Here is a 27,002-nt window from a genome sequence, read left to right on the forward strand (position 1 = left end):
TTATTAATTGTAAATTTAGGTCAACTTTGAAGTGACCTTGAGACCACGCCCTTTGCCCCAGGGTCATGCCTTGAACAATTTTTAATCTTCAACATATCCTGATCCTTGTATGTAAGTTTGGTGAAAATCTGCCTGGTGGTTCTGGAGAAGAAGATTTTTTAGCAACCAGTACTTTTGGTTTTGTTTTCCTGATTATCTCCCCTTGTTTTAGGGTCCCAACCCTTATTTTAGTATAAATGGTAGCCCTTGGGCCAAGGATACCCTGTGACAAATTTGGTACTGATTGGCCAAGGGGTTCTTGAGTTATGGCCCATATTCTAAAAAGTTAACGCACACCGCACAAATGGCCATAGCATTAGCTCTTTGAGCCTTTGGCTCAGAAGAGCTAAAAATATGTCACCAAATTTTCATTAATTCCCAATTATCTCCCCTTGAATGAGGGCCTGGCCCTTCAATTGAACAAACTTGAATCCCCTTCACCCAAGGATACTTTGTGGCAAGTTTGGTTGAAATTGGCTCAGCGGTTCTTGAGAAGTCGAAAATGTGAAAAGTTTACAGACAGACAGACAGACGGACAGACAGACAGATGGACGCCGGACAAAATGTGATCAGAAAAGCTCACTTGAGCTTTCAGCTCAGGTGAGCTAAAAAAACCAAGATGTCTTTCTCGAAGGAAAGACAAAATACAGAGTGATAAGGACTACAGTACATGATCAAAAGATTGGTCAGGAGTACAGTTTATGTCCTAAAGTTCTGTCCATTCTCAGTGGAAGTGTGCTGGAGAGTGCAGATATTTCCCAGTACAGACTTCTAGAGAAGAACAATTTGTACAACATGCCGACGGCACAGCACTGACATAATACCACCCCCATTGTGATTAGCTGGAACAGAGAAAAATCACATGATCAATATACATGTACACTGTGATAGACATTTGGTTTAAGGTCATTTTTGTCACTGCATGGCCATGAGGGGTTATTGATGCTTGTGAACAAATTTAAGGTTTTAACCTGAGGTGAAATTAAAAAAACTTGAAGAAAAAACAAGTTCAAGTTTTCAAAGGGCCATAATTCTGTACATTGGACCTATGAACTGAAAACGTCAATGTAGTTCTGGCAATTTATGTTATATAATAAAATATTAAAATGGAAGAACACAGACAAGAAAAATTTATGAATTTAACTTTAATCAAGCATCTAAAGGAGCTGGTTTATAAAATTTAAAAGTAATTTTTCTAAATCTTTGATAATCCTGGATAAGGACATTATAAGCTCGATGAATTTAAGCACTTGTAGAATATTATATAAACATAGAAATAGCAGCTTATATATTGTACATACCTTATAACGTAGATATTCATAGAATATCCAGGATAGGACAACTAAAAGTGGATAGCATAAAAACCAAAGCATACAGCTCTGAAAAATAAAAACAATGTTCAATAAGTACGTAAACTTACTATGCTGTATGTATATTTAGAGTTTGTTAAATAAATCAACAGTAACTGTAATAAAAACCCAACCAAAACCCACTAATAGCACACATAAAAATTAGTATATTTCTATACATGTATATGTAAAGCTAAGATCCATGGAGCATATAAACCTTCAGTTATAATGTTTGAAGAAGTTTTATCATTACATGAATAGGTACCTTAGTAAATGATTTATAGAATTCTCGTCTTAAAGCACTGCGCTCTGATGACACGGTAACATTAAGATTCCATGCAAACAAGGCTGCTAGAAGGATTCGTAAAATGACTAGGGCTATTCCTGCAAAGCTACGATGTGCATGGTACATCCTATGGTCACTGTCCTGAATCTGCTCCCACACAAACAAAACAGCCTACAAACAAATACAATGATATATAAACAAAACACAAACACAAACAAAACAGCTTACAAACCAAAACAAAGATATATAAAAAATACAAACAAAACAGCCTACAAATACAATGATAAACAAACATTTCAGCCTACAAACGATACAATGATATACAAACAAACACAAACAAAACATCCTACAAATACAACGCTATATAAACAGACACAAACAAAACAGCCTACAAACAAAAACAATGGTATATACAACACACAAAAAAAACAGCCTCTAAACAAAATGATATTCCAATAATATTACAACACACAAACAGATTGGCCTTCAATTTATTACCATGCAATACCAACATGTGAATGAAACAGTCTACAAAAAGAGACTATGATATACCCACACACAAACAAAACAGCCTTCAAACAAATACAATGATATACCAACAGATGAGGAAATTCCTTACAAACATCTACAATGATATACTTTCACATGAATAAAACACAATTTTTAATACAATGAAATGCATGTACCAACACATAAAGAAAACAGCTCTCAAACAATTTACAATTTACAAATACATAAACAATGATATACATGCAGCAACACGTACAATGATAACATAACACGTACAATGATAACATGTATATGAACAAAACAGCCCATAAACAAGAATAACAATATTTCTAAATTAAACAGCTAGTTAACAGTTTACATTATTAAAAATATTTATTTATATTATTTATTTAAACCACATGACAGTCATGTATGTAAACACTTACCTGAACTATTCCCAGTACGCCTACAACTTTAGCGGCTGGTTTTCGACTGACCATCTGCAGGTGTGCAAATCTATAGGAGGTGCCCAAAGTCCAGCCAAGACTGAGGCTCAGGAGCATATACAGCATAGCAAACTGGGACAGCACATCAAAGACTGAAAATATAGGTCAGAAGCATGTACAGTATAGCAAACTGGGACAGCACATCAAAGACTGAAAATATAGACCAGAAGCATGTACAGCATAGCAAACTGGGACAGCACATCAAAAACTGAAAATATAGACCAGAAGCATGTACAGCATAGCAAACTGGGACAACACATCAAAAACTGAAAATATAGACCAGAAGCATGTACAGCATAGCAAACTGGGACAACACATCAAAAACTGAAAATATAGACCAGAAGCATGTACAGCATAGCAAACTGGGACAACACATCAAAAACTGAAAATATAGACCAGAAGCATGTACAGCATAGCAAACTGGGACAATACATCAAAGACTGAAAATATAGGTCAGAAGCATCTTAATATATTTCTATGCAGGTCAGAAGCATGTACAGCTTAACAAACTTGGACAACACACCAAAACATCAAAGATCAGAAGCATAAAGCATAGCAAACTGGGACAATGCATCCAAGGACTGAAAATATAGTTCCAAACAATAATCTGATGATTAAAAAAATACCTTTGTATCATTTAGGGATTATGTTATTGGTGCAGGAAGGAGGGGGGTGAGGGGTGGGGGGCTACTACATAGTTCTGAGTACTATATACATTTAATTTAAATAAAATATCAATATTGATGCAGGAAGTTTTCTCTAAAAGTGGCTCACATTCAGCAAAGAACTCAATGGCTGCAGATCCCATTCCATCCTTGGAATATCTAAAATAAGGAAAAAAGAATTTCTGTTCATAATTATATAAATATACATAACTACCTTGTATTACAACATGTAGTATTTCACAAAACTTTATCTTGTAATTTTTCACAATTATTTCAGAATCACTTTTCAAGTAAGGAAAACTTGTTCGCACACAAATTGATTATCTAAGATTCTATATACAGTGTACTCTACATTTCACATACAATAATTTTGTAAAATGACTCTAACAGGTAATCTAAATATTATACCGTATAAGTAGAATTTTTAGCAAGGATTTAATTTTGGCATTATTAGCCAGGGCGCTGACATCGCTGAAATTGAATATCGTTAAATATTAATTACGTATTGTTTGTAATAGCTTCTTTAGTTAGCATTTTGAAATTGCTAAAATTACTTCTCGCTAAAAATAAAAAAAAACAGATATTGGGCAGAAATGGCTAAATTTGCATCTTGCTAAAATTTCAACTTATACGGTAGATTCTGGATAGGCTATAATACTACTTGTACATATCTATAAATCTTGAACTTTCAGTTTGAACTTTGTCCAAATGACTCCTCAAAAAACCCACTCTTATTTAAAATCAATCCTTCAAAAGCTCCTTTTTAATTTGATTTTTCATGCCGCAATCAAAATAAAGGACTAGATTTGATTTTAATCAGACTGCAAAACAGCATGGTTGTTTCTTTTTAACTTTGGAATTTTTGTTTTTATGTAATACATGTACATGTATGAAGTATGTGGGCTCAGTGTAGGTTGGAAGACACCTATTTTTCTGTACCATATTGATGTTTCACTATACATGTACATGTAGATTATGGAGATCACTATAAGATAGTCACATAATAAAACCTGGCTCAAATAAAATAATATTAAACTAAATCTGTTCTAAACACCTAATGATGTATGAAGAACATGTAAACTAATACCTGGCCAGATGTATCATCATGATAAAGGTCCCTGTGGCCTGTAGACAAGTTGAGACAGTAAGAAGTATAATCACTAGCTGCATGGGTCCCCCCTTACTCAGAGTCTCGTAGAGTCGCGGAGCAAATATACAGCCAAGTACAAAGTACGCCAGGGTCAGCAGCTGATAGAACCGCAGCAGACCTGTGGAAACAAATGATCAATTATTCATTTTTATCAGACATAGAAAGTATATCTGTGAACAAAGAATTTTTATCATTATTTTGAAGAAAAATTGAAAATTAAAATTAAAAAAAAAACACCTCCCTCATCTACTTTATTGCTAATAAAATGCCTCCCTCCAGCATCTGTTTCAGAGAAAATTAGCCTGAGAACCAGAGAATTAAATTCATGTAGCCTAATCATTACTACAGGACATACATGTAGATTACATTTCAAAATCAACATTTCAAATTCATCCCTTGAATCCCCTGGCTAGAACTTATCATCATTAATTCTCGACTCATTAACATTTATAATTCAGTACAACATAAATTTTCCTTTAATACTTGAAACTAATCCCTCTTTTTATGTCTGTCATCTGTATACTGATGGCGAGGTACACTGTAAAAACATTGTTTATAATCATGAAGATGTAATTTAAGTTTGCAACTATCGCGACTATTATTGAGAATGTGCATTCAACAAAAAAATATTTTAAGAGAAGAATTTTACAAAACCCATAAAAAAATCTATATCTTGTGAATTTGAGGAAAAAAATCTCCTCAAAATGCAATAGACTGGACATTTTAAGAGTCTTAAGAAAACAGATATAAAATTTAAAGCCCCAATCATCTTTGGATACCCATGGGTGATCTTGTTTTTTACTCATCAAAAGACGAGCTAAGTGGGTATCTGACGATGAGTCCCAATTTGAACATGTTGAATTTGGCCAACTTGAAGTTCTGTCTACTCAAAAGAAAAAAAACTCTCTTCAGATATTCTCACTTTAACCTTTGCCTCCAGCTTATATAATTATAGAGTCATATAGAAGCAGATTTTACCGGTTTCGTCATCTCCAAAGTGTTCGGTTGGATTTCCCAGACTGTCTGGATTTAACAACTGGATTCTGAACTTGAACGAACTGGAATCTGAGTCCTCGTTTGAGTCTGTATCCAGACATGTTAACTGGTCCCCATACATGACATGATACAAGTGTGGATTGGTTGGAGCAATAACACTCAGGTTTCCTGTTGTATTTCTCAACTCGACTGTAAAATATATGAAATTTGTCATTTACAAATAAATGTTTTAGAAAGGAAGTTTACATTAAGAAGATTTATGTGTTCATCATTTTACTTAAACTGTTCATATGGAAGATTGCAATCTTAATTTTAATTTGGACAGTCAGAAAGTTTTTATAGAATATGTTACATGTAAATGAGGCTCGGCTGATTTTTTCTGAACAGTCTTCCTCCTCGAGATCTTCTAAGTCCTGTTTTGTGAACAGTAACAACTGGGGTTTATACTCCTCTAAGTTCCCCTCTCCAACCTCCAGGGTGTAATTTATCAAGGCATTCCCTAAAAAAAAAAACAACAAAATGCAACCAAAATTCTCTGATATTTTTTTATTATTTTGTATTAATTTATTTAAAGTCATTTAGATCATGCATCTATAAATGGAAGATAATTGATAATTTTGCTGTTGCATGTAAAGACACTAACACTTACTGAGACTGACAAAATGAAGAGTCAACTGTATAAGCTTAATTAATTAAATTATCATTTCTTATAACAATTACAGTATTGTAGATCACAAAAATTTCACAACACCATATTTTAGTAATACCATATAATATTTACATTTCCAATGTCTTTGTCTGAGATAAAATTACGAATTGTAAATGTAATTGATTTCCTCATGAATGTTTTGGCGCGGTTCCAAAAAACCATGTGCAGGGCGGGACAACACCTAGAGAGAAGCAGGCTTGGAGCCCGTGGATTGGCGGTATCAACGCATGTAAATATAAGGAATAACTGTCAGATTTTTCGAATTCATGAAGATGATCAATGGATTGGCTTGTGTAATAATTTTATGCATAAACGTCTTTGGCGTTTATGCAAATTATCACACAAGCCATTAGCCAATCCATTGATCACTTCATGAATTCGAAAAATAACTTAAGACAGTTATTCCTTAAATGAATTAATAAAAGAGATAAAATGTTCATGAATTCTGGGTATTAATTAAAAGGATTTCAGAAGCAAAAACTTGAAGCGGACAGCTTATTCATTTCAGCATGCATTATTCGAAACAAGTGTTCGAAGTCCGAGCGCAACTTCCCAAAGGAGATTATTTGACACAGGTCTGAGATTCGTAGAGACACCTGGAGCTAGACTCAAATTTTTAGTCTCTAAAAATCTTGCTGAGATAAGTTGCATTAAAGAAACCGGGATTTCTAACATAATAGGTGGTTGAGGGGGTATATCTTTTAAGTGTATAACCGAATGGGGGTATGTCATTATGGGTGGGGAAATTCTAGCTCAGACCACTGGTTCTTAGGGGCAACCCTTAACCCTGAATATTATACATTAACGACATAAAATATCATATACCAAAACATTTACCGTGAAAACAAAACGTTGTGACGTACTGCCCCCATCCTCTCTGAGCAGCTACTGAAGAAAATGCCCCCGCTACTGTTTTAGCTTGACATTTATAACTGTCATAGTCAGATATTTGATAAAGAATAAAAATACATAAGAAAACTCTCATTCTTTTTCTTGGAGTTGTGATACATTTTGGTCTCATTTCATGTTTGCATCCCTTTCCTCTATGAATCAAAACAGTCTACTGGGGTTTTCTATTTTCGATCTCCAGCTGTGAAATGTAAACCGGCGTCTGCCCAACGTGGACAGTTTACATTTTTGGTGGTCCCTGTTGTCGTAAAATTTTATTCTCATTTCTATCATGGAAATGAATTAAGAACATTTATGTTAATTACCTTTCAAAATGTACATATTTTACAAAAATATTACATTTTGGTTAATTATCTAAGACAAACAAGAAAATGGTTAATTGATTACGACAATCAAACCTGGCTTAGGGTAAAAGTAGGAACATAACAAGTAAGGCCAACTTAAAATAATTGTTCGTTTGCCCTCGCAAAACCGACTGAAAAAGTGCTTTTAAAACTATCCCAAGGAAAATTGTACAATTAAAATTTACGCATCCAATTATTTATGATAAACCCCCACCCATTTTGCGCATCCCTCTTTGATCTTTTTTTTCTAAATGAGATATTTTGTCCCAGATATTTTTCTGTGTACTCACAAAGAATATTACATGTACAACTCAAACCCAAAATTTAAGATAAAACTAGCCTATTATAAAAAAAATGCATACTCTCTGATACTAAAAGTTGAGTTTTTTTTTTTTTTTTTATGAAAGTCTAGTTAATTTTTTTTTTACTTTTCAGTTGTAAAGCTATATACTTTGTGAGTATGTCATGATAGAAAAATTTATTTAAAAAAAAAATTCAAAGAACCCTTGTGGTACAGAGACACCGATTCAGTTGAATGGGGAGAAGATCAAAGAAACTGACAGATTAACCTATCTTGGGAGCATTGTCAACCGATATCTACCCAGAGTAATCGTTCCACTTATAGCGAAGCGAACGACAACTCTGGGTAGAGATTGATTGATTGATTGGAGCAGATGACGACGTCAAAAGCAGGATAAATAAGGCAAGACATGCTTTCCACACCCTCGGACAAATCTGGAATTCTAAAGCTCTCTCCATCAACAGCAAAATCAGGATTTTTAACACAAATGTTAAAGCAGTTCTCTTGTATGGTTCCGAGACCTGGAAAGTTACTAAAACAATAAACAGCAAATTACAGTCCTTTATCAACAAATGCCTCCGCAATATTCTTAACATCAGATGGCCTTACACCATATCGAACAACAGCCTATGGGAGAGAACCAACCAAAATCCTATAGATATTGACATCAAGAAGAGGAAATGGGGCTGGAATAGGACACACCTTACGCAAACCCTCAAACAACACCACTAAACAGGATCTGGATTGGAATCCACAGGGAAAGGAGGAGGAATGGGAGACCAAGGCAACCCTGGAGGTGATCAATAGAAACAGAAGCAAAAGAAGCTGGATTTACCTGGACCCAACTAAAGGGGATAGCCCAAAACAGAGTCCGATGGCGCAGTGTGGTTGCTGCCCTATGCTCCCCAAGGAGCGAAGAGGAATAAGTCAAGTTGGGGTACGGAGGACGAGGTGGGGGTGGGATGTCCCCCAAGAACCTGTGATATTTACAAGTGTTTTACAGTAAAATAAAATCGTCTAGATATCGCCTTTTTTATTCCTGAGTCACTCGGTTCATACATTCACATCGAGATGGTTAATTCCTTTAAAAACTAATCCTGAATATTTGCATAAATATAAACGATGTTTGGTTATTTAAAAAAAAAAAAGATAGAGCAAAGACCCATTATACCTTAAAAAATACAATTACACTAAATTATGACACAACATTAACATCTTTGTGAGAAATACTCCAATACAAGGACATGTAGTCCCTATGCGGAAGCTTGTATTTTAATTAATATAAAAGTAGTAATTCGGTTCTACTGTCGACCTAGAGTTATGAATACTTGGTGTCTTCCCACTTAGCCAAAATTCTGAAAATGTTACTGGTGACTGGTTTTGGCTAAGTGGGAATGGTGTACAGGTAAGGGGAGGGAGAGAACAAAAGAAATTAATTACAGGTGACCTATAGTCTGTTTAAAATGAACACTAGAAAAAGTCTGACAATTTCATGAATTGTACTGAAATCAATATTTATTAATAAATTCATATTTTAATTAATTCAAATTAATTGTTACTAAATATTATAATAATTTTTTTTTATTTTATTTGCATTGATTTAATTTGTATTTTTTTTTTATTTTATATCTACTCATTTTTAATTCATGAGATTTGATATATTAACTTATTTGAAATGTTTAAGTGCCAGTTCTATTACACTCTGTGTCACAGTACTGGTGAAAAAAATTAATACAGTCATGCAAAAGTAAGGTACTGGTAATGCTTTTGAAATCTGGAATCTGTACCGTAAATCATGTGTTTAAACGAAAATCAGTAAAATTCTGATTCATGTAGTTAAAAAAAATCAAATTTAAAAAAAACAATTGAATTTAATAGGATGATTGTATTATAAAATTAATGTTACTGCAAATAGTGTTCATTTTAAATTTGCATCTGATACTAAGGTTTGTTTTTTCTTTCATGCATAAAATGCTGGATTTCTAATCCTTATAAACAAGCAATTACAAAGGAATATGGACATTTTTATAAAGATTCTACTTCTAAAAGATTTTTTGTACATTATGAATTAAATATCAGTTCGGACACATTTTCTAGTATACTGAATTAATCAAATATATCATGATCATTTATACAAATTCAATATTACAACAATAGAGGATTATCTGAGTTGTGTTTTATAATGTTTGGATTTTTTTGTCAATATTTATTTTTATCGGATAACAAATTTATCAGAAAAAGACTTCTATGGCATTGTACCACAAGCACTAAAAAGAATTAACCATACTATAGTAATAACATACTATGTGATAAAATTTTATTCCGAAACAAGTGCATGTGCATTGTAATTATGCGTATAATAAATTAATTTTAAACACCTATGCATAAAAGCACTTATCTTAATTTCAATCATGTAGGCCTATGTACACAAGTTCTAATGATTAGCATTAATATTTCTGCACAATAAATTTAACTCAATTCCTATTCTTTTCAATTTTTCTATCGATCTCTTTATTTTTTAGTTATTAGTAAAAAAAAAATTAAATCAATGTTGAAAAACAATTTATTAAATCATTTTTTAATTAATTCATTTAAATAAATCATACTTAACATTTTTTACGTGAACGTTTTCGTTCGTCAATACTAATTCTGGTTCAACCGTGAGCTTTCCTCTTATGTTGAACCTAGATTCTTTAAAACCTCAAGACACAAACACGAGTTATACAGATTTTCTACTTTTATATAGAATCAGCAAAGAAATATACTTTTACACGAGTTTGGGATGTATCAGTACTGAAGGTCTGATTCCAACTGACTATAATTTTTCACAACAAAACATACATACTGAACAAAGACGGAGTAAAATAAAAGGATTAACAAAAGATATATAGAAATCAAGTATCAAACAATTATTGAGCGAATGGTGACATTTTAGCAGTATGTATATAATAGAATTAAAGATGAAAGATTAAGTGTCAATAAATATAAACAGATGTCAATTAAAGAATTAACTGTCCAATCCCTGACGATGCCTCAGGTGAGATTAAGGCTGTGCGGAATTTATATAATTGATCACATTTGCCGAAATATAAGAAAAGTTTTGACAACAATTTACAGAAAGTCCGAAAAGTTAATTTACACTGTAATTTAAAATAAGTCCAAAAATGTTGTATTTTACACCGTAACACATTCTCCATTCTCTTTTCCTAGCTATTGCCATAACTTGTGCTTTAAAATACAAATATTATTTTATGTTCTTTTTAAATATTTAATTGATACAAAGTAGAACTTTATTAATAAGTCTTATATCTAAAACAAATATTCATATTTATATGAATAATGAACCAGTGCACCACAGGTAATTATTACAGTTAATAAGACTAAAACAGACTATACACAGGTGACCACGCAGGTGTGAAAATCCCAATTTTGGCTAGATGAGAATAAGAAATTCAGAATTTTGGCTAAGTGGGAATAAACCGAATACTTAAAGCAATATGAGCCTCATGTTTGACATTGGAAAATTTTGTTGCAAATTTATTATTAACTATTTCTATGACAGAAAAATAAAACATTCATACACTTCTTTTGTTCATATTTGCGATGGAAAGTTTTTTATTAGCTTTGATTGAAGCAAAATTGAATTATTGTCGTCCTGTACAGTAATGATTTCTTATATAATACTGTATATTCAGTCGTTCAGAAATATTTCCTCTGAAACATTTTTTAAACTCTATTTTGGGCTTATTGATCATAGGGGTTTAAATTACATATAAATTAATCAAAATAGCATATTTTACCTGCAAAATAAAATTTCAAAAATGCAGCTCATATTGCTTTAACTGTTAAAGGAAAATGATAATCAGGATATAGTGCTAGGGTTCGAACTACACGAAGAATGAACTTTTCTTTTTTAAATAAAAAAAATTCCAAAAATATTTCACTGAAAAGTTTTGTTTCTCATAACCTCATAAAATTTCAAAAATGAGAATGTTGTTCTAAATGTTTATAAACGTAATTCACAGACTGAATTATAAGTAATATATGTGAAGCTATATGCATTAGGCATCCTGCAAGCCATCTTGCCCTTATCTTATGGATGTTTCCATATAAATTTCACTGATCATGGTCCTTGATCCTGTCCTGTACATGTATATCCTCAACCCCATATTGTAGCCTCATTCTATTACAGTAGGGCAGTATACCCCCCAAGAATTTGAATGATAATTCCAGGCTATGTACATGAGAATGCTTCTGCTTCCATATATATATAGAGAAGATATTGTATATATAACATAGGATTCACAGGTTGCATGAAAGTCTGTCAATAGACCCACTCTCAATAGCCCATGCAGATAATTGGTAAGAGCGCTGGCACGTTACACAAGATCGAGGCCTTGAGTTCGAGATCCAATTCAGACTAGATTTTTTTTTTACATATGTTATAGGCATGGTCCTGCTCCACTGGCGCTTTAGGTTTATAACCTTTTTTAATACATAAAAAACTTCCTTTACTATGTACAGTATAATTATATATAGTATTGGGATTTTTTATATATGAAAAGAAAGCTTAAAAATCTCAAGCGCCTGCGTGTTCTGCTGAAGATGATTTTAAAATGTCTCTTCCTACATTTACATTTCCATGTATACTTTGTTAAACTTTGAGCCTTTTTTACGCCCTTCCCTTCCTCCGTTGATCAAGTATATCGGAAAAAACTTTCAGGAATCCACACTTCTAAAAAAAAATACATATAATTTTCAACTTTTCTGGCCATGTGATTTTTAAGAAGAAAAAGCATTATTTATTTTTAATTTCCTGAGAGACTTCGAAGACTTAGCCCTCCATTTGAAAAGACCTGCATGAACCCCTTTACCCAAGAATATTATCCCAGGTAGAATGGTCCATATACTGATTAATATACATGTGTACATATAGAGAGGGGATTTCAAACTAAAAGCACTTTTCAACGCAATAATAATGCAACATTTTACACACCAAACTCACAAAGTGGTTTATAGTTCGACAAAAATGCAAACATAAATGAAACGTAAAATGGTGTTTGGTCTAAATAAGACTCAAATCCATCTTGTAAATAGACTTAACTACATTGCCTCATCTACATCAGTCTATATATTATTTTTTAGAGATGACACCAGGCACCGATCCAGAAATTTTTTCCAGGAGAGGGGGGGGGGGGTCCACCTCAGTCCAAAAAAATATCCAAACCAGAAATTTCTTGACAAGCAAAAAAAAAAAAAAAAAAAAAAAAACAGTCTTGGATCCACATTTACAGTTAAAATGTAATTCTCTACAATAAATTCACTAGTTTTATTTTATTGTTTTTTAAATCTTTTAGGGTAAAAATCCCTGAGTCGGCCCATTTTCGCCAGTCAATCGGGCCGGGAAGATCGATATATTGTCTTTTTAAAAGACGGCCTTAATAGAAAAAGAAAGAAGATTTGCTGGGAATTTCCATTTTAGTTTGCTGCAATACAGACCGCCATTTGCAGAAAGAATTTTAAATCAGGTAAACTACTTAGGTAGGTTTATTTGAAATGTGTTGGGATCAAAATATCTTTATAATAAAATTGATGTGTATATACATTGTATATATTAAGATATACGTGAGCAGATTCTTTTAAGATAGCACTCTGGGTGCAAACTGGAATTACATTAAACACATTATATAATGAATCGACAAATATATCTACAAATACACGATGAAAGATATTTTCCTGTCTTTTTGTATAGAATGGACCAAATTCCCCGTCTATCAGAGGTCCTGTATGTTGGTCTGTGTCGTAAGATAGGGACACCGACAGAAGTGGCCATCAGAAGGGACGTGCTGGACATGGAGGAGATGATAAAGAAACCTGTTTATAATCATGAAGGAATTGCTATGATGAAGAGTGGGAGCTATAGAGAGGGATTTAGAATGAAATCATCGGACAAGGACACAATGTTCTGGATTTGTAATTATAAATTAATATCTGACATCTCTCATTTCCGGATCTACAATACCTCACAACATCATATAATACTAATGGAAGATTCTGACACACCGCCAGGATTTGTCAGACTACGCCTTCTGACATCCAAACATGAAGAATACAGTCTTGTAAAATCATGCCATGTTCACTTTAATGGCGGGATTTACATATCTAGTTCTGTATGGATGGAAAACTCTTTCCAATTTCAAACGTCTAACGAGTCTGCTTTCTTACTTACGGATTTCACCCTTCATGGCCCTTGTACAACTAGCTATTTTAAATTTATTGAGGTCGATAGTGCTCTTTGTTTTGCAACTATATGTAGCAGTAAATTCTTAAGAAGTTTTGTGGAAAGATGCCAGAGACATGCCTGGCCACCTGCAACCGTGTTAGAAAAAATACTGAGAAATGGATGTCACTGTGTGGCTGTTGGAAGTAAAATAGTATCGACCTCTAACGAATTAGAATGGAGGTTGTCGTTTTCTCAAGCCGAACAGCAACTAGTTTGTACAATGAGTCATGTACAATTTTTATGTTACGGACTTTTGAAAATATTTCTGAAGGAAGTTATGAAAGACCAACAAGGGTCATTATTGTGCTCATATTATATGAAGACAACAATGTTCTGGATAATGCAATATGATAACGTTACATGGCACCCAAACAATTTACTGGATTGCTTTTGGAAATGTTACAAATTTCTCATTCATTCTATTTATCGTGGAGTGTTTCCCAATTTTTTTATTCCACAAAACAACATGATTATGAACAAACTAGACAGCGAAACACGTGAATCTCTATTACAACAGCTTTACCAGTATTACAGAATGGGCGTGTCCTGTTTACTACTGAGTCCGACTCTCAGTTCAATCCTAGAATCAGCCCTCAGTAGACCCTACTTAGTGTTATCCTTTTCTGAGACTGTTACAGACATAGATTTGTGTGGCCAGAGGGAAATATTCAGCCTCGTCTTTACTACTTCAAAATTATCTGCTTGTTTTCACTATTTGATATCAATTGATGAAGTCTCACGGTTATCAATCTCAACGTGCCAATCATTAGTATTACAATACTGTACCACCAATACTCTCGTTAATTTAGCCTTCGAAATGGCAAATAATACTCTCAGTAGCACACATAAAGATGTTTACATCTTAGATAGAATGATTTGTAACATGCTAAAACTAGTAGCAAAGTTGGGTCCCATGTCTTATTTATTATATTTAGCACTGTATTACTATAGGACTGGGAGATATGATAAAACACTACCTATCACTTATCTCGCTAGGCAAAGATTGTCACAGGACTTTATTATGCGTGGATTTTTTATTTTTGAAAGGCAAAGGTACAAAGAAGATGTAGGTAATCTGTCTATGTCTAAAAGAATGAAGATAGCCTGGGTAGACAATGTGAGTGTATTAAATAATATTTTATATATTGAAGAATTATATTTAGAACAGTTTGTGAGTCAACATAATGGAGGCGCACTCTTAATGATACCACCTTTTGTTATGGTAGGAATGTTGTCTGTGTTATCTCACTATAGACTAGGTAATAGATCTCAGTGTTTACAGTCACTGACAGACCTACAGACACTGCTGCTCTATGATGACGGGACATACGTTCCTTTAGAACTCAGAGACCTATCTTGGCAGATACTGGGTATCTGTCAGCATGTTGTAGGAGACTTGAGCGGGGCGTTACGGTCTTATGAAGAGTCACTCAGACAGGAATCATTCCAGGGAATAAAGGACGCTACAGATATAAGAAAAAGATGGGTAAAAGGACAATTAGACAGAAATATATAAACATTACAGTTAAAAAAAATAATCCAAAAATGATTCATCATAATGGTCTGAGAGTTTGACAACCAGTACTTAGATTGGTCAACTTTACTAAACAGGTTTTTTAAATTTTCATACTTAATACATGTACATGTAAATGGTTTGCAAATACATGGGTTTGAAAAAATGTCATTATTGCGGTACATGTTATGGACAGGTAAATTTGAATTATATATTTTTGGACATGTTTTTAATTGCAGATATAGGCATACCTGTCAATCGAAGGAAATATACAGTTTTCAGTAAATACCATTAAAAATACCTAAAGAAATCAATTAATATATTTGTTATACATGTAGCCAATTTTCTTAAAAGTCGGATATATCGATAGGTGGTTGAAAATAGGTTGAATACGTATTCACCATTATAACTACCAACATGATCATCAGCGAATGTTTATTCACATATGTAAATCATCAGCTTAACATAATTTGCTGGTACGATAATTATGATTATATAAAGATGTGCTTAAAGTAGTTTTTATTTTATTTAATGTTGTGAACATAAGTCTATGTTGATTTAATTTTTGTTTACTTTTATACATTTTTAAATTACTAAGTAAATTACAAAAATATCTGTACTTTGAACTAATTTTCAATATTGAAAATGATATATTTTGTACCCCCGCCAAAGAATACAAATCCAAATAAAGTAAAATGAAGAGAAAAACCTGTAAAACTTTATTATGTGTTTTTTCGTCAAATGTAAACGTAATTTAAATTTTACTGTTCTAAATGCTTTGAATTTAAAATTACAAAAATATTGAAGCCAAGAGGTCAAAATAATTTATTTAAAGATATTTCTTCTCTTGGCATCGTTTTCCTTCTGTACCATTTGGATTTGAAATTGTCTCGTACTAGATCAATGTTGAGCATTTTTCAGAGTCTGTAACATTAATAATCTGTTCTGATATTAATTGGTCCTCTGAAAATTCAAAGTAAACTTAATATTCATAAAAGTTAATTTAGGGTAATTGTCAATATTTGCAAAGGCCAAATTTATTGATATATTTTACCTTTCATAATACATGTACATCTAGATATGGAGTTAATTTAAATTTGATAAAACATTTCTTTATTCACTGTCTTTGCATTTTTAGCCGAGTACCTCTAACGTAGAAGTCATAATTTATTTGTTTTATACTGTGATATATATGATTATTTGTAAATATATTAAAGTTCGTATTCGTAAAGGAGGATTTAAAAACAGATCTGTTGATTGCATTTAATTTTTAACAAAGGAATATCGTTATCAGATTTGGACAGTAATAGTGAATATTACTCATGGAAATTTACAGAATATTTAAAAAGTTCCCGTTCTGGAAAATGACTGTGTACCCGGTAATAATAATATTTGTTATTGAAAAATACATGTAGCTTGAAAAGAACTACCGGTATCTTATATCCATTTTCAACAGAATCGTTGAACAAAGTGTGCATGGATCGATATACCAATCTTTTTGTATTTATATATAACACATAGAGTATAAGTATTTAAAAACATGTATTTAATAATTTTATTTTTTTTTTAAACTTAAAGGTACTTAGACACAGATTTGAAGTTATCATTTTCTCTATAATATTACTACTTATATATTTTAATAGCATTTCACACAAAAATTAACTAAAAATCTTATTTCATATTAAAGATATTAAAATTTTAATTTTTTTGGTGGGTTTGATTGAAACATTCCTGCTCTTTCACAAATTAATTCAATTCTTAATCCTCAGAAAAAGTGGCAATCTCGTTGTGTAAAAATGAAAAATATTAATATTTTAATCCAGAAAATTCAGAGCAGATATGTTCGAAAGCAAAACAAACATACAATATATTGTCAGTCCGTGCAGTTGTGGTAAGCAGGCTGTGACAATTGTGCTCGATTTGCTAAACTCTATACGCAACTCTTAGTTCGGAATGACGATACTTGTGAAGGGGTTTTGCTTTCTAACATTTCTACTCTGAATAAAATTATTTTTCTGGATAAAAGTTTAAATATTTCTCAATAATACACAACAATATTGCAACTTTTCCTAAGGATTAAGAATAAGGTTAAAATTTGTGAAAGTGCAAGGATGTGTCGATGACTTCAAATCTGTGTCCAAGTACCTTTAAGAGGACATTTTTTTTAAATATTTTATACATGTCAATGATTTAAAGTTAAATATCGATTTCTAAAAGTCGCCCGCGTGGCGCAGTGGTTAGAGCGTCTGCTCTAGAGTAGCGAAGTAAGGTGTCAATCCTTACGTCGCGGGTTCGAATCCTATTGTGGGACGTGGAGACCGGTCATTCGGGTGAGACCGTATAAACCGAGGCCCCGTGTCGCAGTAGGTGCTGGCACGAAAAAGATCCCTCACTGCTCAAAGGCCCTGAGTGCCGAGCATAGGACAAAATTTGTAGCCCTCCACCGGCAAGGGGTGGCGTCTCCATATGAGTGAAAAATTCTCGAGAGGGACGTTGAACAACATACAATCAATCAATCGATTTCTAAAAATATTAATTGAAATCAGGTTAAAACATCAGAGCATTTACATGTAATAATAGATATCGTCATCTGATTCTGGCAAAAAGATGCACAGACGTATAAGCGGGTCAATGACATTTCCGTGCAAAATAACCTCATAAATACAACCGACTTAAAGGCGAGTATATACATATGTACGGTACGCAGAACAGGAGACTATTCATACTAAATCATTTTAAACTAGAAAGTAAGCTAAAACTATAAGAAATAATGATCGATTTCAGCACAATCTATCATAAAAATCTGTGAGCATAGCACAAAACACGGATTCATCGAGTATCCAGAGATGGGATAAGGTACAAACGAGTAGTCCATGTAAGCATCTCCTGTTGACTGGTAACTTTAATGAACCTAAGGCTTTTATCAATTAGACGGAATATTAATATTCATAGTCAAATTTAGTATAGAAACCAAGGACTTGCAATTAATATAAAACACATAAATCAAAATATGAACCAATTTATTTTTCTACTCTGTTGGCTGTTATCAGTTTGCGAGAAGTTTGAACAGATAACAAACTCAATGGAATGCTCCTCGTCAAAACGTTTATTACATCACATTTTATATTATTAGTATAACATTCAAATTCAACACCCGATAGCATTACTTGTCAATTTGATGATTAATCATATAATAATAGAAATATATATTGATGCATCTGTAATTTACTGACTTCCATTCCCAAACTGATCCAATGTTATATACGGTCGGTGGAGTGACTATTCAAGCACTCGCTTGTAACTTAGATAACAAAGTCACGTGTTTTTAAACAATACCTAGATGACCATGCCACATAACATTAAATCATGCAGATCCACTACTATATCTGACTATGTAGGGAATACCAAATAACCTGCAAGAATAATATTGACTATATACACCCTAAAGAAATTTTCAAACTTTTCGTTTCAGTTTTAAGAAATTAAATTAATTACATTTTAGTTTTAAGAAATTTACCTAATTTCTATCGTGTCTTTATTGAGCCAAAATAAAAACATGATGCTGAGAGCTACAAACCTCACGGTCCCCCCTCGATTCCCTTTCAATGTTTCCCTAGCTAGTTAGAGAATGCTGTGCCTCTTGACAATTATAAGCCCTCTATGGGTCCAAAGGTCAATTTTTATTAAATATAAGTATTACATTCCAGGAAGTGTCCAAGCTTTTTTAATGACGATTACATACCAATTTTAGAATCGACGAATTCTGAAAAGGGAGGACGAAGGAGTACGACACAATTGTTCATCTAGTGCAGTATACACCCCCCTCTCATTTCTTTGTTGGGAAATATTTTAAGATTTCTATCGTCCGCATGTATTATACCGGATAACACTTCTTATTTTGTCATTGCATTATATATGATTTTCATATTTATCAATTTGCACGACGTAATGACACTTTTAAAGCCGTCTTTAAGGAGGCTGGGAGGTCAATAAAATTAAACACAAATTAACCAGATTTAATTATTTTTTTAGGCACGGTATCTTAAGCTGTCAACTATCATTTGCCAAAGAAAAAAATCATACTCTTTAGTTTAAAAATTTGATCATTTTTGTATATCTTTACATGGAGCTCTTCTTTTAAAGGAGATCGCAATAGTCTGAAAATGGCTGCCACCCTCCAGCCTCTTTAAAGTACAATAAACTTTCTACATACGAAGGTTGTCCGTAAAGTTCGTGGACAAGCTCAAATTTAATTAAAAACGGTGACTTGATATTTATTATTAGCATATTTAGAATCCTTTACTAAATGTGAATAATAAAATATCAAATTATAATCAATTTTAAATACATTATATATATTGAAAATATATGGATATATGGGCCGTGGATGCTGCTATTCGTGACTAAGTAACGATAAAAAATAGAAATATATAAACATGTATCTGTGTAATGAAAAACGACACTCCTGTGCATGTAAGCGTGTGCATGCATTGCTACTCAATAATACAATGTATCTTGATTTTTAAAGAGCGAAACGTATATACATACATGTATAATAATACCTATGCTTCAAAATCAACATGACTAATACATGTAATATGACTTTGGTGTTTTCCTTTGCATCATTGTTTGAAAGCTTTCTCCTCCGTACATACAAATAAGAAATAAATGGAAATATTTTGGAATACTTAAGAAAATTGACGATTCGATAATTTTTTTTCGAATAAAAGGTCATTTTAATTTACATTTTTCAAAATTCCTTTTCAGTTTTAACATTAAATCATTTTATCTTGGATAGAGCAGAAAATCAACTTTAAATTTATATATTCAAAAATGTATTCAGAAAATTGATTGTCAGTTATTTCCTTGCTTAATTTTAATTTAGCAACTGATTTTATCTTATGTTTTGGTTTGCCTTCATTTTTATCAAATATAAATAGGGTTTTTTCTCATATTTATTGTCTTTAATTAGAAGTTCATAAAGTTTTGACAAACCCAAGAAGACAATATCACTAGGTGATGGTATAATTCTTCTTTAGCAAATGATTTTTTTTCTTAAATTTTGGTTTGTCATAATTTTTCCATAACACTAGGAGGGATTTTTCTTTTTTATTTCTTATATTCAGAAATTAATGAAATTTTCATGGATTCAAAAAGACGATACTACTACATGTAGATGATGGTATACATGTAAGTCTGATCAAATTTGACCGTTTGATTTCAGTAGCATGGTCTTTGATATGGAGGTCATTATCTTTTCCCTGGATATTAAGAATTAAAAGAAAAACATTATTGCCAATCAGATGTGGTGTCTATTTGTTAAATTATATATGTTCTTCTTCTTCTTCTTCTTTTTTTTTTTTACATAAAAATAACATTATCTACTAGGACCCGAAATATAATATTACCAAGTTAACATAAATAGTATAAATGAAATGAGTCAGGCCATGTTTAGTGTGCGACTCGAGAGAGTTTGATAACGATGGCCTTAATAGAAAACGAAAGAAGATTTCCCGGGAATTCCCTTTTTAGTGCGCCATTTGTAGTAAGGGATTAGCCAGGTAAACTGCTATTGTAAGTTTTGAATGTTTTATCTAAATGATAAAGTTAAATTGAACTCATGTTTATACAGTGTAGGTAGAATACATGTATACTAGTGTTTATTAAACAGTTTGTATAAAAATCCGGGTGCGAATTGGCATATCATAAAACACATAATAATGATATATCTACAAATCACATAGAGTCAATTAAATGAAACTTTGTTCAAAGGTTTTTCATGAATTTACGTTGTAAAATACTTTCATTCAATGTTTTAATGTCTATATTAGACTAATATAGATGTAAATCATCCTTCAATACATTTTAAATCATATTACTGGTACTAATTTTCTTTAAGAAAATTAAATATAGCTTATATACCTGTATTTCTTTTAATAGAATGGAGCATATTCCCCGTTTATCAGAGGTCTTGTACGCTGGTTTTTGTCGTAAGATAGGGACACCGACAGAAGTAGCCATCAGAAGGGACGTGCTGGACGTGGAGGAAATTATAAAGAAACCTGTCCATAATCGCAGAAGAATTGCTGTGATGGATAGTGGGAGTTATAGAGAGGGATTCAGGTTGCGATCTTCGGACACGGAAACGATGTTCTGGTTTCTTAATTATTATACAAATATGGACTCAATGTAGGTCAATATGCATTTATAATGACCCAGGATGACAGATATTGACCGAAGATACATGTAGTATATCGACCGAGGGCGCTAGCCCGAGGTCGATATACTTCATGTATCTGAGGTCAATATCTGTCATTCTGGGTCATTATAAATGCATATTGACCGTGCATTGAGTCCATATTTATTATATTATATAAATAATAATTTCCCAAATTTATTAGTGCAATGTATATCATCCTATTATTTACAGAGATAGTATTAACCATAAATAAGTTGAATGTAAATGTTTCAGAATTCATTGAATATTACTCAGAGGAAATTGTTTTGGCAATAAATTTCCTATATCATAAAAATGACGCAAGATATCTGTCTCCCAATAACACAGAGTACCCCCTCCCCCAGATTGAGAATTCCTCTCGTTTACACTTGCAGACGAAATGCACTGACAAAATATAAATACCTATGTCTTCTAAGAATAAATACAATCTTACATGGTATGCTTGTCTATATTTTCTTTAGTCTCCGTAATCGCGTTTACAAACAGCGTCAAAACTCTGCTGGCTGAGTGGAAAGGTCGAATTCAACCATGAAATGGTATGTGCTAATTATTCCCGAAAAATATTCACGAATATCCTAGTAATTGTTTTGTATTATCAGTCTCAGACGAAATGCACTGAAAAAATATAAATACCTATGTCTTCTAAGAATAAATACAATCTTACATGGTATGCTTGTCTATATTTTCTTTAGTCTCCGTAATCGCGTTTACAAACAGCGTCAAAACTCTGCTGGCTGAGTGGAAAGGTCGAATTCAACCATGAAATGGTATATGCTAATTATTCCCGAAAAATATTCACGAATATCCTAGTAATTGTTTTGTATTATCAGTCTCAGAGTTCTTCACTTTATGTTTTAAATTTTCCTCACCTACAACTTGCGAACTTCCATGTTTGTCTAAAGCGAAAGTTAAAACGAGGCAGCTCGTGCGAGTCATTATTCGCTTTCAGCGGTCGTTATTAAAAAATAAGTACTTTGTATTGACCAATCAGATTACCGGATTTCACAAAGTTATATAATATAAATTAATAACTGACATCTCCAATATTCGGATTTTTAATACGTCAAAATATCATATAATTCTTATGGAAGATTCTGCCACACCACCAGGTTTTGTCAGACTACGTCTCCTGACACCCATACCTACACAATCCAGTTTTGTGAAATCATGTCTTGTTGCCTTTAATGGCGGGATTTACATATCGAGTTCTATATGGATGGGAAACCATTTTCATTTTCATACGACTAGCAGGACTGGTTCCTTACTAACGAATAGCACCATCCATGGCCCTTGTACAAATAGCTATATTAAATCTATGGAAACTGATTATGCCCTATGTTTTGCAACTATTTGCGGCAGAAAATTCTTAAAAAGTTTTGTAGAAATATGCCAGAAACATACCTGGCCACCTGTACCTGTGTTAGAAAAGATACTAAGAAATGGATGTCACTGTGTGCCAGTTGGAAGTAAAAAAGTATCGACCTTTTACGAACTGGAATGGAGGTTATCGTTTTCTCAAGCCGAACAGCAACTAGTGTGTACCATGAATCATACACAATTTCTCTGTTACGGACTTCTGAAAAGTTGTGAATTACCGACAAGAGACAATACTGTGCTCATATTACATGAAGACCACAATGTTCTGGATAATGCAACTGAGAAACGTTTAATGGCACCCAAACAATTTACTTGAATGCTTTTGGAAATGTTACAAATTTCTCGTTCATTCGGTTTATCGTGGAGTGTTTCCCAATTTCTTTATTCAAAAGAACAACATGTTCCTTAACAAAGTATTGGGTGTCACACGTGAATCTCTTTTCCAACAACTTTATCAATATTACAGAATGGGTGTGTCCTGTTTACTGCTGAGTCCGACTCTCAGATCAATCCTAGAACCAGCCCTCAGTAGCCCGTCCTTTGTTTTAGCCTTTTCTGAGAATATTATTGATATTGATTTGTGTGACCAGGAGGAGATTTTCAGCCTCTTGTTTGCTATTGAAGAATTAACTGATTGTTTTCTGTACTTGAAACAAATTGATAAGCTATTATTATTGCCAATCTCACCTCACCGGTTGTTAACATTACAGTACTGTACCGCTCAGACTCTCGTTAATTTAGCATTCAAAAAGGCAAATAATGCCTTAGATAGCGCACATAAAAATGTCTATAACTTAGATAGAATGATCTGTAACATGCTGAAACTTGCAGCAAAGTTAGGCTCCGTGTCTCAATTATTATATTTAGCATTGTATTACTATAAGACTGGTAGATATGATAAAGCACTTAATATAACCTCTCTTGCTAGGCAAAGATTGTCACAGAACTTTATTATGTATAATAATACTTATGATATGCAATGGTACATTGAAGCTGTATGTAATCTCCCTCCATCTAGAAAGATGAAGAGAGCATGGGTGCAAGATGTGGATGTTTTGAAGAACATTCCATATATTGAAGAATTGCGTTTAGAACAAAATTATATGCAACAAGAGCCAAAGTTACATATACCACCGTTTGTTTTAGTATATATGTTGTCTGTGCTATCTCACTATGGACTTGGTCACAAATGTCAGTGTTTACAGTCACTGAAAGACCTACAAACACTGCTGCTCTATGATGACGGGACATACGTTCCTTTACACATCAGAGACATATCCTGGCAGATTCTAGGAATTTGTCAGCATGATGTGGGAGACTTACACGGGGCATTACAGTCCTATGAAAAGTCAATTAGACAGGAACCATTCCATGGAATACAAGAAGCTACATATATTAGAAAAAGATGGGTTAAAGATCAATTAGAGGGAAATATATAAACATTACCGTTTAAAAAAATTCAAAAAATGATCTAAGAGTTTACAAGCAATACTTCGATCTTTCCTAAACAGGTTTAACTTTTCCTACTACACGTGGTTTGCAAATTAAGCAGAAAATATTTTTGTATTATTCCATACATTGTAAATGTTATTCAAAGTACTGTATACAGGTAATATCGCATTATATTTTTTAACATAATTTTTAACACTGATCTACGAATGTCTATCAATTCAACGTAATATACAGTAAATGCAAAAAAAAAGTTATCACTTATCATTATAGGCATATTTTCTTAAATTCGGTAAATTTTTTTTGTGGTTGACCTTTCACCTTTATGTTCACCTTTATAAAATACATGTAGAAAACTACCATCATATCATCCGCTTATGTTTTAATCTGTTTAAAATATTTTGTTGGTAAGCCTATTATGATTATATATGATAAAGATGCTCTTAGTTTTTATGTACTAGTAATCTTATATCGTGAACATTTATGTATGTTGATTTTTTTTTTATTTTTATACATTTTTAATCACTGTATTGCAATACATGTATTTATTTTGATTTTATATTAAACTAATTTTTAACATATCTTTAAAAAAAAATAGATAGTCTGTAACAATAAGCATTTTTGCTAAACTTGGTCCGCTGAAAATTCAAAGTAAATTCTATGTACAGAAAAGTTGTTATAGTGTAAATATTTGCAAAGGCCAACGTATTTCACCCTTCATAATGCATATACATGTACACACAGTTATTGAGTTAAATCTAAATTTGACTGTTGTTTTTCAATGTCTTAGCAATTATTTAAGACTAATCCATTTAACTTTAAAAATAATATGTATTGCATACAGGTACTGTGAGATATAATTTTGTAAATGTACGAAAGTTGGTGTAAGTAAAGAGAATTTAAAAGGAGAAAGATTAATAGCATTACATTTTATTTATAACACCAGAATAACGTTATCGAATTTGGACAGTCAGGAAATATAACGCATGGAAATGAACTACATATTTAGAGAAAAATCCACTTAGAAAACGACTATGAAATAATATTTATTATTGAAATATACTTCAGATAGAAATAATCTAATCAAGAGACCGTTCATACCAACTTATAATTATATATTAAACAAGAAAGTAAGGTAAGGATAACGAACAATAATAGAGATAAGAAAAATCTACATCCCGTAGATTCCTTATTTTTGGCGAGTACTTTTTATCTCGTACTGACTCTTTAACGTCAAATCTCGAGAATAATAATTTGTGAATGGACCGTTGATCAATAGAATTTATATGGATTTCAGCACCCTGAAAATAAAAGCGAGTTTTATTATTTCGCGAGTGATGCTTCTCGCGAAATTACACGGAAATTTATCCCTCGCTTATAATTAGGAATCTACAGTATCATATTATTATGTGATCGCGTGAGCAGGGCATAGAACACGAATCCCAGGAAATTGCAGAGATGGGATACGGATCATAAGGGTAGTCCACATAAGCTTCCCCTGTTGACTGGTCACTTCATTGAACCTAAGACATTTATGAATTAGACGGAACATGATTTTTATTGTCAGATTTTGTATAGAAACTAAGGCCTTGCAATTGATATGAAACACAAGTCAGAATATGGACCAATGAAAATTAAAGGTTATATTTACGAACAAGGTCATTACAAAAACTAACATAAAAGTGTCTACAGATCTTTGTTTAAAGAAACATGAACCGGGAAAGGAAAATAAAACATTTTTTAAAGATGGACATGCAACAGAATATAATTTTTCATTTAACTCTAAGTATTCTCTTTAGAGAAGTGGACAGGCTTTTTCCTACATCCAAGTACGCTTATATCCTTTGATGTAGGTGATAGTATGTCCACTACTCTATATAAGAGAAAATTCTTTAATATATTAGAATATTGTAAGAAGTTTGAAAAGATAACAAATTCATCTAATAGAATTCCCTCGTCAAATTCAACATCTGAAAGCATTACTAGTCACTCTGACGATTAATCATATAATTTTAAAGAAATATACGAGGGCCGTTCAAAAATTACGCGGACTTTTTGTACAGAAAAAATATTTGACGACATAATCGGGCAAAATGTCACACATAATATAAAGAATCTTTACTTGTATGGTCTTCAAAATTTCCTATCAAAATGTTGTAAATTGGTATCAATTTTGAGTTATTTTTCAGGACATATCATTAGGTCATGGAGCAGCAAAATCTTCGACGTCACACGCATTATAAAATTATATGTTATTGAGCTTTCATTTTCTCAACATTTTCCCAAGAGTTCCTGTACAGTTTGATTTACCTTGTCTACTCAACATCCAGACACCATTTCTTGTCAAGCTTAAAATCTATTAAACAAGTAAAGAATATTATTTTTGCTTTAAAACCAAA

General features: G+C 32.5%; 2 protein-coding genes across 2 annotated transcripts; one reads left to right on the forward strand and one right to left on the reverse strand.

Annotated features, from left to right (window-relative positions):
• Positions 1-655: 655 nt before the first annotated feature.
• On the reverse strand, positions 656-7,347 carry LOC134276352 (integral membrane protein GPR180-like). Its single transcript, XM_062758611.1, has 9 exons — positions 7,027-7,347; positions 5,833-5,979; positions 5,463-5,669; positions 4,422-4,602; positions 3,444-3,493; positions 2,610-2,761; positions 1,654-1,845; positions 1,341-1,418; positions 656-881 (listed from the first exon to the last, which is right to left on the reverse strand). The coding sequence occupies exons 1-9, from the start codon at positions 7,208-7,210 to the stop codon at positions 726-728; spliced, it is 1,347 nt and encodes a 448-aa protein (XP_062614595.1). The 5' UTR covers positions 7,211-7,347; the 3' UTR covers positions 656-725.
• Positions 7,348-13,210: 5,863 nt separating this feature from the next.
• On the forward strand, positions 13,211-15,577 carry LOC134276354 (uncharacterized). The gene is made up of 2 exons (XM_062758614.1): positions 13,211-13,271; positions 13,496-15,577. Exon 2 carries the CDS (start codon positions 13,497-13,499, stop codon positions 15,540-15,542), a length of 2,046 nt encoding a protein of 681 aa, XP_062614598.1. The 5' UTR covers positions 13,211-13,271; position 13,496; the 3' UTR covers positions 15,543-15,577.
• Positions 15,578-27,002: the final 11,425 nt, after the last annotated feature.

The sequence above is a fragment of the Saccostrea cucullata genome, unplaced genomic scaffold, assembly GCF_032062105.1.
Source record: "Saccostrea cucullata isolate Sc308-1 unplaced genomic scaffold, CSIRO_AGI_Scuc_v1 ctg121, whole genome shotgun sequence".
NCBI classification, from domain to species: domain Eukaryota; kingdom Metazoa; phylum Mollusca; class Bivalvia; order Ostreida; family Ostreidae; genus Saccostrea; species Saccostrea cuccullata.